General features: G+C 36.1%; 1 protein-coding gene across 1 annotated transcript; it reads left to right on the top strand.

The window, feature by feature from the left end:
- The first annotated feature begins 1,233 nt into the window (after nucleotides 1-1,233).
- Nucleotides 1,234-12,429, top strand: LOC113236624 (proton-coupled folate transporter-like). Its single transcript, XM_026472785.1, has 7 exons — nucleotides 1,234-2,293; nucleotides 5,960-6,113; nucleotides 6,599-6,700; nucleotides 7,589-7,726; nucleotides 9,771-9,854; nucleotides 10,013-10,169; nucleotides 10,499-12,429. The coding sequence occupies exons 1-7, from the start codon at nucleotides 1,493-1,495 to the stop codon at nucleotides 10,704-10,706; spliced, it is 1,644 nt and encodes a 547-aa protein (XP_026328570.1). The 5' UTR covers nucleotides 1,234-1,492; the 3' UTR covers nucleotides 10,707-12,429.
- Nucleotides 12,430-13,082: the final 653 nt, after the last annotated feature.

The following is a 13,082-nucleotide window of genomic DNA, read 5'->3' on the forward strand; positions in this document are numbered from 1 at the left end:
GCCTGGTCGTTTCCAAATCACCGTTTTGCGGGTATATGTCAGAATTCTCGGGATGAAGAAACTGGGCACCTTACTCTCTTCTTCATCGCTTCAGCTTCAGCGCTCCTGGCTATCTAACACGTGTCTAAGTCACTGTAACCGAGACGATTGCGGTATCTCACTGACTACGGCGATTATTATAATTGTCAAGCAATGTAGACTGTAATACTTGGTTACCGGTTTCAGACAATACAATTAAAAAAGCACTCATACCTTCAAAGTTAAAGAACTAAAGGCATCTAATAGGCACATTACATCAAAATTTTACAGTGTTTATATTAATCCCAAAATAACACAGTAACACGAAGAGTTTTAGTGGTTTCCAGAGTATAAATTGAAATAGGTATAATTTGTTTAATTAAGTCAAGAGATTTTATCCAAATGGATATATTTTCAAAATAATCCTTTCAACAGAATTTATGAAATTGATCACCCACACACTAGAAAAAATGGATTTCTCAAACTCATCTAGAGGATATTTAAAGCAATTGCCATAGCAACCTAGCCTGCTCTCCCAAAAGACGATTTTCCATGCTAAATTGCAATTAATTTCACATCATTAAATGTATTGTAAATGATAAGTTAAAAAAACCGGAATGCCACCATTTTGACAAACCAATTTCCCACTCAATTTAACATTGGACACTTATCACGTTCATTTAGTAAACATAAAAAATACAATATCAAAAAACTTATAGGAGTAGCAAAAACAGCTATAAAGGGCGATAATAAAGAATTAATCGATATGTAAGTAACAATGTATCTAATATATTGTAAAAGCACCAGATAAAAGGTGTTAAATAAAAATAAAAGTCATCACACATTAACGATAATAATAAAGTACCACAAATCATACCTACGCTATTAGTGTATCATTTTTAATGCTAATGTAGTTCTTCAAAAGTGCACATTTTCGCAGCCACCGACCGTGACAATAACACCAGTATTTATAAACGTGACTATCCTAGAAACATTTCACATTGCGATGTGTGATGTGCGATGTACTGAACTAACATCAGATAATACATAATATAAAAAATATATATTAATTTAGATTTATTTTCTAAGCAACAACAAGCAAGTTTAAACTTTCAGAGATTTTAAAAAAGCCAACAAGAAATCTAGCGAAAGATTTGAATCACCGCAACAACTAAAGTGAAAAATCACCAAGATACATCCAAAACAGACCAAAGCTATACTAATTAGACCACCTCGTGTACTTTACAACAAAATGCTATATAATCACATCACTTTATCACTTTATTGATATCAAACAAATAATATACAGTGAACGCGACTAAACACTGCAGTAATTATTGTCTCGCTATAGAGTGTCTTTCATAATGTGAAGTCAAACATTGCTAGTGGCAGTCGCTTGTGCTTCACACAGCCAATAGTAAACAATGATATAATCGAACAAGTCAGTGCATAATAATTCAGTGTAACCCTCAAAATGGAAAATAAAGAGAAAATGGAGAATAAGGAAGAAAAACCCCTTAATACAGAAGAAGAGAAATTGTACAAACACAAAAGTTTTAGTGAAAAATTATTACATATTAAGAACAATATAACAGTTGAACCATTACTAGCTGGACTTATTATACCAAGTGTAATATCTATGTTTGCTATGACAAATTTGAATTTGGATAAAGCTTGTAGAGTCAATTTGAACTTCAGTGACGAGGTTTGCGATGCTTTGATAAAGAGAAGTAGCAATAACTATTCGCATTACGAAAAGGAAGTACAGAAACTGATTTCTTCTATAGATATATGGAGAGGCGTTATTCGAACGGCATTACCATGCATCATAATAATGTTCCTAGGATCTTGGAGCGATAGAACTGGGAAGCGCAAGATATGCATTCTTCTGCCAATTTTTGGTGAAGTATTAACATCTGTGAATAACATCATCAATGTATATTACTTCTACGAAATTCCTGTTCAAATCACGATATTGTTAGAAACCATATTTGTAGCTGGAACGGGAGGATGGGTGACGATGTTCCTTGGAGTCTTTAGCTACATTAGCGACATTACTTCCGAGGAAACGAGAACCTTCAGAGTTGGCCTGGTAAACTTTTGCATGACGGTTGGAGTTCCTATTGGAATTGGTGCAAGTGGATTTTTGCTACAGAGGATGGGATACTATGGAATTTTTTCTATGACGACTACACTATTCACTCTCGTGTTATTGTACGGATGCTTTTGCTTGAAAGAGCCTGATGATCTACTAAGAGAAAAAGGCCTCCCTGTTGTAAGTAGAACTTGTATTTTTTTAATTACCTACTTCTCAAACTTAGCAGTACTAGCAATATTATGTATTGTGTTGATTCCGATGGTCCGCTTCTTTTTTTTATTTATCTGATGTACAACCAATTTCAACTCAATCTTATTTAGTAACAATTTAACTTCAAGGAATCAATGTTTATAATGGATTAGCCCCCTTTACACAGTCACTCTATCGCGCGTGATCAGGAGCGTCACACGATTGCGCGCGTGAAAGCCTGCACGCGCATTTGTGCGCAATTACCGGTTTGATTTTTTTTTGAACTAACGTTCTTTCGCGCGCGATTGCTCGTGTTCGTTGTTGTTACAACGGAAAAAGCGTCCGTATGGAGGCTAATAGCGCAGGATAGACCGCGTGAAACTGATGCGCAACTGACTGATGAGCACAATCGTGCGGTCTTACCCTTTTCCTTCCAACATCATTAGACGCGCGCTCAATTGCGCACGATTGATGTATCACGCGCGATAGAGTGTCTGCGTAAATCCCACTATTGTCTTAATCAATAAGTTTTCAAATGAATTGGCCAAAACGGAGCCGGAGCAGGCGCAAGAACAAACTAACAAATAATTGAAAACAAGCTATCCATTACAATAAAAGATTAGATATGGTAACTTACGAAAAATAACACCTCAATGATATGATAAAAGCCGTGCCATATTTTGTAATCCAGATAAGGTTATTAGGGTTAGTATCGATAGTGAAGTATTGATGCTCCGCCAAAGTTTCCTAATACCTAAGTGGTATAAAACATAAAGCGTAATGTCGCTAACGCTCTTTTTGTTCTACAAACTCGAATAACCATGAAACTCCGGAATAAATAATTGTTTTGGAGATTGACGGTCTGACTATTCATAGATGAAAAACTTTTCAGTGCAGTGTGCTCTTATAGAAACACTTCGTCTTATCTGAAATTTGAAAAAAGCGTGCTTATAAATATCTCACACTTAAGGAAAAATTTATATAAATTTCTAATCGATTGTCGCACATATCAGATTAAAGTTTTATCAAAGGAAAGTTTTACGTAGATTTACGTGTCTTTAAAAAAAATTATGCTATATATAAATAAGTAATACACGTACATTTAAGGCACCTAAGCTATAACTACTAAAAAATAAAGTCGGTGACACAACCGATAGGTAGTACTGTAGTACTCAACTACTTCCAGTAATTCCTTTAACAATAATTTTGAAGGTACAACCATTTTGCCTAGTATTTCTTTTATGTACTCTACAACGTGTTCTATCTATGTAAAGGAACCTGTATGTAAAATTAGGAGGAAACGACTCGTAAGGGACTCATATAAGTTTGAGTTTAACCTTCCATAGGCGATGATCCTTCTGACAAAGGAACTACAAGGAGTTACACTGATTGAATGCGTCTTCACACATAGCGAAATGATGACAAAGGGTGAAGAGATAAAATTTTAATTCAGAACAAGGTGACACTCGCGCCGCTGTATTACATAATTGTTTTACCTTTCATTACACAAACAATATTTTGACTGACATCTGATTATAATAACAATAGTGATTATTGTAACAAGCTTATGTTCCGTCCGGATTATGCCGGACGTCAAAAAGTTTGTATTAAAAATCGATAATGCAAAATGGTCGAATCGGCAAAGCGGATGTTGTCATGCATAATAATGGGAAAGGGGAATTTACGATAGTGAAAACATTTCAGAAATTCTCACATGTATGTACTGATTATCAGGTTTCGTTTCGATCAAATAAACTTTTACATGTATTTTACACTTTTAGTGTATTGATACACTGGAAACATAATAATGCATATATTTCTGTCTTTAAAGTTCTTTCGATGTTCTTTTCTATATTTCCAAATCAGATTATAAGTCATTCGTAATAAAACTATACCTAAAATCCAGATTTCGGTCCAGTTCGTTTTTTTGATACACTGGACAATTAGGAAATGAAACTTTTGAATGAAATGAAAGTTGTTGGTTGATGACTGTACCACCTCAGTCAACCGTGACCATGGGACCTGTAAAGGGCTCGAAACGTCGGTTTATTTGAAAAAATAAATATACGCGATTTAAATCCGGAAAAATAGTTTCATTTCCTATGTGTAACAATCGCGAAAATTTAAGAACTGTAATATGTTCTTGGGTGACTGAGGGAAACCAGGTTTTTCCAATATGGTGGGTTTATTTTGACATCATATACAGTATGTACAACGTCGGTGGTATAGTGGGAAAGGACTCCCCCTAATCGGCACGTAGTCGAGGACCCGTAAGCACGTTCCAATTAGGAAGCGGCTCAGAGTGCAACAACTACGTGTTACGTTCTAAAGCGGAGTCCCAAATAGGAAGCAGCGCTAGAAGCGTAGCACAGTGCAGTAGGTTCAACGGTAACGATCTAAAGAAGAGTTCCAAACAAGGAAGCAGAGCTAGATACGTCGTAAGTTGGATTACATTCATGTTCGCATCGCCGCCAGTAGTCATTCCGCGAGGGAAAATCTTAACACCGCGATGCAGAATTTGCTATTTCGACGCCAATGCCATCTAGCGGTGCGTGACGGAACTAATATGAGTTGTTGCCTGTTTTGTGATTTTGTTAAAGAACTCGATATATTTACAATTTCTTTTTTTAATTGAGATTTTGACCTGTGGCAATCAGCTATCACTACGTTCACGGTGTGATCACTAGCCTTCTATGCGCATGGGTGTAAATAAGAACTAACTAATAAGATTGGCTACGTGAGCCAGGCTAGAGCATACGAGCGCTACAAACAGCGGAGTTGGAGCAGTGGTCGTAGCCGAAAACGGTCAAGACAACGTAGTAGTACAAATAAGTTATGCACAGCACCAATTTTTAGTAGCTGTAGAGCTCCTGGTGAATGAATTCGTCCAGTGAAGTACTGCCACTTTATCTATTTCTGATGCCAAAGAGTAATTTGAGCATTATTGCGTTCCGGTTTGAAAGATTTAGGGTGCTGGTGAAGTTACAGGCACACGGGACTTATCAACTTGTCCCAGAGTGACACTGTGACAGTGGCCATAAGATCTTTGTGATGAAGGACATTCGTGCCGACGTGTCGCTTACCACAAGGCGCACGACTTGTTCATCTCATCACATGGTTTTATAATGAAAAAAGCTGACATATTAGTTCATTTTCAACACGTTCGGAATACGTTGAGAACAGCTCGACAGCTGTATTAATAAACACAATAGAACCGGTAAATTGCAACCGTGACAAGCAAAACTCGCTAACTCGTCGAACAAAGTGAATGAGTAGGACACGTGAAGATATGAACGATAATATTTTAAAAGATGAAATACAACTTTTGATAGACATGACGGATAGGATATACATAAAAATCTATTTAATAAATCACTATTATATAGAATCTTGTATTAAATATTATCGATGATTTATATCTAACTGAGAGAAGAACTAACTCTTCTGTCTGTTAACATATAAGTGAAAGTACTTTAGGTTTTGCTCAGTGAAGGTTATTTACTAAGAATGCCAAGTACACCTCATAAACTATATCTGCAATGTGAGGTTATTATAGGGAAACTTTTATTCGCATACAAATTTTTTTTAATATTTACGAACATCTATGTACGTCTGTATTGAAAAGCATTATGAAAATGAATTATAATTTCGCAGATTGAACGAAACAAAGACGAGAAAGTATCCTTCTTCAATATCACCCACGTTCGAGACACAGTCAGTGTCGCGCACCGGCCGAGAGAAAACAACAGAAGAGTCAAAGTCTTACTTACTTTGTTCACTGTCTTCATCCTGTATGGCCCCACTATGTGTAAGTTTCTCGGCTATAAGAATACTAATGTAAGATTCCATTATTTGTAGATGTCGCAGAAAGTGAGAAAGTGCTAAATTCAGGATACGGACAGCGGCGTCATTCTAGTTTACAATATTGTAAAATTTTTGGGATCGAGGACACAGCATTTGCTTCTTTTTGTTCTAGATGGCATTATTCTAGGCGGATGTAATATGCAGTCAACAACCACCCTTAGCAATTTTTGGGGAAAGCCTATGCCAGCATTGGACTTCTTTCATCTGAAATGATGACAATAATAATGTCGATGATAATGACGATGATGAATGATGTGATGACGTAGTAATAATAAAAATATCGTGCACAAAAAATACTTTTTATATGAATCGATGAAAGAAAGTGGATGTGTTGCGCAACCGACACTATAAATTTTACAATCGGTATAAAACAAAGGATGTTTAATATAATTGACAATTTAACAATCCTCTGTTATTGAATATTTTCAGCAGAACACGGTATCTTCTACTTGTTCGTGCGAAATCGTCTCAACTGGGACATGGTGAAGTTCGGTCTCTTCACCAGTTATTCAATTATTTTACACTCCTTTGGTAAGTATGTTACCTTCTTCTGTAATATGAAAACATATGTATGTTCTCCCCTATAAGTTCACCACAAAGTTTATTTACACTTGTCTACTCTGGTCACGGGACAAAACTTCCAATGCCCGCTAGTATTTTTAAGACTGCTAGGTGTAACGAGGTAATTAATGTAACAGTTGAAAACAAATGTTTCTGAAAAATTTGTTATTTTTTTACATTTGCTCAACTTATTATTGCATCCTAACTTATCAAGGAACTAACTACTAACATTTGTCGGATGCCATGGAATTGATTCATTCTGATCAAATGCCTTTCTTCATCATCCACAGCCAAAGGGTGAGCCTTCCGTAGCTTGTGCTATCCACCAAGATGTTGCTCTTGTCTCATCCATCTACTAGCGATTTTATATTGTATACCTATCTCTCTATCGTCTTACGTTTTTTATGACTAATTCTTGGTGACCAATTGTGACCGTTTTACTCCATCTCTCATTACCACGCCTTGCGTTATGTCCTGCCCAATTCCACTTTAACTCCGTAAATACAATATTGTATTTTAATTATCGTAACAATGACTTACCACAATGCAATTTACACTGACAAAATAAAGCTGTTTCACTTGTAAAGAGTAACTTAATTTGCTTTTGCTGCTTAATTTGTTGGCTTCGATCCTAAACTTTAAGTCCTTTTTGTAGAATTCAGAACTCACTCCAAAAAAGTACCTTGTATGCTTTTCGTATAACTCACGACTTATCCTTTGTAGTCTTTTTTGTTCTTTTCGGTTGGAGTTATGTTTTCCTAGTTCATTATTATTATTATTATTTCGTATGAAACTTTCTTTAGCATGGTTCAAGGGACAGGAAAAACAACCGATTAAAAACAATTCGTGTTCTTTCAGGTGCAATGTTCTCAATAACAGTTTTGAGCAAGCGACTGCAGATTGACGACTCCCTTCTCTGTCTGATCTCAGTAGCGAGCAAGTTCGTCGGCTCCATCTGGACCGCCTTTGTTACCACAGATATAGAGATGTATTTAGGTTAGTGTCGCTTAGAATTATTTACTAATATCTATATTATAAAGAAATTTGTTATTTATTATTATATTTATATGTTTTAAATAATAAATTATTTTCTGGACCTCAGTCAAATATCACAAACAGTAAGTATTTATTCTACATAATAAATAAGACACCATGGAATTCATAAGAAAGAAGAACATCAGAGAAAATTCATAAAACCCTTGAAATAACTACAAGAGAAATCTCAAACCGCATTGGAACATCTAAGTACTTTACGCCTGAAATAAATTCGTCATCTTGATGAGAAGACCGTACAATAAACTCGAAGTAATAACTTCACATTACGTAGGTAGCTGTGGCTCATAAAATAACCACAACGATACTCATTCTTCCTCACCGGCAATATTACAGTATTCTAACTTCGGCCGGATGAGTTAATAATCAGTTAATATACTGAAGGGCAGACAACTTTTCCTGTATACGCACGTAAATGTACGAAGATCATCAATTTTCCTTCTAAGCGCTAATTAATTATAATTATTACCTGTACGTGTCCCTTACCTCGCCGCTTATGCGGTACACCTTAACCTACTTTAAAGGTGCCCATAATTGTTATTATAATACCTCTATCTCTTGCCAACGATACATTTTGCTTATCTCAAACTATAAAATACGTGTCTATTATATTGTTAGAATTGTTTAAACATACAGCATCACGAGTTCTTAGGCTTTTGAGATTATTATTACTACATATTGGCAATGAAACTACTGGTCACGGCTGACTGATATGGTCACTAGCACCGAGGTCCTTGAGATCTTTCTGGACTTCGTCGCTCCAGCGGTACCTGTGACGTCCAACCGATCGGCGTCCTTTCGGTTGTCCCTAATTAACTCTCTTCGCGACACGATCTTCTCCCAATCCCTCCACGTATCCGAACCAGGGTATTAATTTAAATACCTTATTTTTTGATTTACCAGACGCTTCAGCGCAAGGGATAAACACTTATTGACGCGGAATTGCATTAAGCCGATCAGGGAAAATGTAAAATGTAAATGAATGTAGTAGCGAAAAAGACGTTATGCGTTTGGCATCAGTTTGGTTCGGCTCGACACAGGTCGGCAACGAATTTGCTTACTGCGAACTTCTGATCGCGTTCGTACGCATGCCGACGACAACGGCTGATCCTAGTTTAGAAACAATTGGCGCGTCGGAGCATGTACATATTTGTCGACGGCGAATCGGCTTATTGCGATAAGTGTGGTTGTAAAACATGATCGCCTTCAAGCCGATTCGAGTGTGGTTTATCCCTTAATTGGAACGTTCGTACATTACAATTGCGAAATATTTTGTTTTAACAATATAATAATGATACGTCATAATTTAAAATAACAAGGTGTCTTCAGGTGTTTGTTTATTTCTATTGACAAGTTTAACGGTGGAAAAACGTTCTAAAGAAATGAGCTTGCGTGAGAATATTGACACTTTCTAATTTGTTTCATGATCATCATGGTAGTGGTAAATGATGACCATGACCGTTGAGATGTGATGTTAGATTTTTAAGCTTGAAACACAGTATGATATGACTACGAAGAACTACAAATCCATTGACCCACCTAATAAGAAAGTGGGAAGCAATTTTTTTTTTTTTAAATTGTTTTATAACACTCTTGAAATAAGCCGTGTGGTAGCCTAATGGTTTGAACTACCGCCTCTGAAGCAGAGGGTCATGGGTTCAAATCCGAGCTCGCATCTCTGAGTTTCTGGGAATTTTCGGTGAAGGAAAATTTCGTGATGAAACCTGCACTTCGAAGTAGGTTCACAATCCTCAGAGAACGTGGGAAGTTCCCAACCCACATTGGGCCAGGGTGGAGAACTATTTCCTGTGTGGAGACCCGTGCTCAGCAGTGAGACGTTTAATGGGTTGATGATGAACTCTATAAATACTCAGAATTTTATCTTGGATAGAAAGAAACAAATAAACACCATATTATGTAGAATAGATAAAACAAATAATCTAGCACAAATTATTTTTAATATCAGCAATAATCCCTATCATTGCAGTGCCAGTGGCTGAGATACTGAATGCAACGACGTTCACGTCACTGCGATCAATTATTTCGAAATTGGTGGAGAAGCAGGAAACTGGTAAGTGAATAATAAGGCAAAGATGTAATCTTGTAGCCTTAAATATCTGCCCATGGCCTCTTCAGTCACATTTCTGAGAGACTATTACACTGACTCTACCACAATGCACATAAGTAAATCTAGACAAGAAATATCAATATTTACAATTTCTATTACAGCAAAAGTAAATTCCCTGTTCTCCCTAACCGAGACACTGGCGGCACTTCTCTTCCATCCGTTTTACTCTTGGTTGTACATGAAGACGCTGCAGGTTCTGCCTGGTGCGGTGTTCCTGGTCAGTGCTGCCTTAATCATTCCAGCTGCCATAATTCTCACGTAAGACATTTTTGATTATGTTTGATGATGTTGTCTTCAATTAGAATTAATAGCCGAACTTGAAGTCGCGTTAGACTTACGATATACTGCTAATTTTTTAAACAAGGCCATGCAGCAGAAAATGGTTATATTTTATTGTTATTTACGAAAGCAAAAGAAGTTTAACATAGGTATATATATATTGGCATCTTCATAAAACAACGTTATACTGAGCGGTGACATATTTCTATTATTTGCGCCTGAGCAAAATGAAATAGCATTTAACCAAAATAGAAACATTTACACTGTGTAAACGCAATGGCAAGTAAAAATTTCATATTTCTTTACAGGTCATTCTACGTACAGCACAAACAGGAACAAAGAAAAGCAAGAAAGACGGCTTTAGAAGCAGAAGAGAAGAAAGACATTGAAAAGAAACCCGAAGGTCTAGATCAGGGGCTAAATAAATTTTACTATCCAATAAATATTTTAGAAGTAGACAATATTGACCTTGCTGTCGTAGAGAAAAAAGACAGTGATTGCAAGACGAGACTATAAAGTCTAGATATTATAATAATGGTCAAACATTTATACAAAGTAAAAGTCGATATGTTACTATCTTAAATGATGACTGGTGTTAATTTTAACATTAACATTTTGTGTTGTTTGCAAGTTAGTTGCCTAAAACGTCTAACTTTCATTCTTTAGATTGTGGCAGATGTTTTGATGATATGATTAAAGCTAAACTTTAGAATTAGACACAGTTAAATGACGTCAGAGGTGAAAAACATCAACAGTTTTAAATCTAGAGATTTTTCCAAAAATAAATGTCGACTTCCCCTAAAAATTTCCGAAGGAAACGAAATTTTTTTTATTATTTGGTTGAGGGATTCGTAATATAAAACTTGAAGTTTAAGGAAACGTAAATAAACAATGTGTGGTCCTTCGCCTATTTATGACCTTATGACCTCCGTACCATTGTTTTGAGCTTTGATATTGTGTCTAGATCGTCTTTGTCGAACTTGGATTTTGAGACAAAGATAATATCGATAATTTTTGTTTGACACGCGAAAAATTAGCGTTATTAAATTAGTGTTGAATTATATATTATTCAGTAGCAACATTTACCTTGCGTTGGGTAAGCATTGCTACTGAATTGAAACCATGATTTTACTTTTGAAAAAAGGCGACGTCTGTCGCGACAGAGGAATTAGTTACATGCGTTTCACCGGTAGCGCAGTTCGAGCTACTGACTTGCATCGGACCGTGTCGGGTCCGAGGCGTCACAGTGCTGTATCGTTTCCACCATGTGCCGACCGGGTCTGTCATTTATTGATTCATGTTACACCGTGCCGTGTCATTTCCACCGTGCGCCGACCAGGCACAGCAAAGCACAAGGTACATGCGCACACATTGTAATAATTTTTCGGCATCCATTTTGCGCTTGCGCTGTCCACTACACTATAGGCCAACGTTGAATAGCTTCTAGGTGTCCGGCGAATGCATTCATATTACGACGTGTCTCTATCGGGGTTGGGACCGGGAACAAATACTCGTCGCTATGCCCCGACCGTGGCTCGGCCGTATCACGGACTCGGCCCGGTTTAAAATGAAATTCTTACAAAAGCATATACACGGCCAGCGCACGCCCGGAGCACGGCCCGGTGTAACATGATTCAGCCTTTACTTATTAGAATGATGTTCACAGCAAAACGGTATACAGCTTAATTTAATAAGTTTATTTTTTTTTATCTATGTATATATATATATAAATACGTATAACGTAGTTTTTTAAGTAAAACTTAGTGCATCGCCTACAATCTGCATCCTAGCATATAAGAATTTAGCTATTTTTGACCATCGGAGAAAAAACTAAATTCTTTACTAAATAAAACTTGTTATAGTAATTCAAAGTTTATAAACATGCATAACGTCGCCTTAGAGTGAAAACTTCGTATTCGCGTTTTCCTGAATTTTCTTGAAGAAGAACTTAAAACTTTCGTCCTCAAATATATTATTAAAGTAATATAATATCTGAAAGAGGTATAAATTTAACTAATTAAAATGATAACTACAAACAGTGTTGCGTTAACTACATTTACACCACATTTTTATCTCCATCTTGAATAATTACGTAGAAATTACATACGAGGTATTTATTCACTCTACGACTATCTATGTTTATTAAAAAAATATGTACAAAACAACCCAAACGTTCGTAATCTCCTTTGTAACATAAACTTAGATATAGTTTAGCTAGTTTGATATAAAAATAAAACATACACACAAAATATAGAAAATGGTTTTGTAAATTTTGTTATTCATAGAAATAAATGTTTTGCGTGTTTTATTTTATGTTTAAATCATGTAAAATCTATCAAGATGGACCAGCCCCCGTGCCATGCCGCCGCGAGACATCTATTATATCCACATTTAGCTGTTAAATTCGAGTGATAAAACCGCCATTTTAAAATTTCATAACAATAGCTAACATGGCGAGCACCGTGACGTCACATTTTTGTCGCATCACGAGCGCCTCGACCAATGGCTGCAAAAGAATATCGCAGTGCCAATCATGGCGGGAAGGTGACAGCTGATTTTAAAACATTTTGATGGTTCTGCACAGTAATTTTATCAACGTAAAAATTGAGCGCGACAAACGTGATAAAAAGAAATAATAAAAACCAACAAATTGATATATACATATACTATATAAATTATTGGAAAAGGGTGACAACAACATTTTTAATTCAGTTCAATACATGAGAATAATTAGAAATACGTAAATAATAACTAATATAATGTAAAAACTGAAACTACAAAAATTTTTGTTTCGTCGTTCTCAGCGATGATTAAACGACACAAATAGCCACAAGGTATATATACGCAATTCCATGTAGTTATCCTTGTTCTTCAAAATATATAACAATAGAT

Source organism: Hyposmocoma kahamanoa, unplaced genomic scaffold (assembly GCF_003589595.1).
Source record: "Hyposmocoma kahamanoa isolate Upper Pololo Valley unplaced genomic scaffold, ASM358959v1 92, whole genome shotgun sequence".
Lineage (NCBI taxonomy): Eukaryota > Metazoa > Arthropoda > Insecta > Lepidoptera > Cosmopterigidae > Hyposmocoma > Hyposmocoma kahamanoa.

What these genes read in the sequence shown, in the direction of transcription:
- LOC113236624 (XM_026472785.1), top strand. Translation starts at nt 1,493, where the DNA reads ATGGAAAATAAAGAGAAAATGGAGAATAAGGAAGAAAAACCCCTTAAT. An exon ending in AGATATAGAGATGTATTTAG is followed by an intron (nt 7,727 to 9,770) that starts GTTAGTGTCGCT and finishes CTATCATTGCAG; the next exon opens with TGCCAGTGGCTGAGATACTG. An exon ending in GGTGGAGAAGCAGGAAACTG is followed by an intron (nt 9,855 to 10,012) that starts GTAAGTGAATAA and finishes TTTCTATTACAG; the next exon opens with CAAAAGTAAATTCCCTGTTC.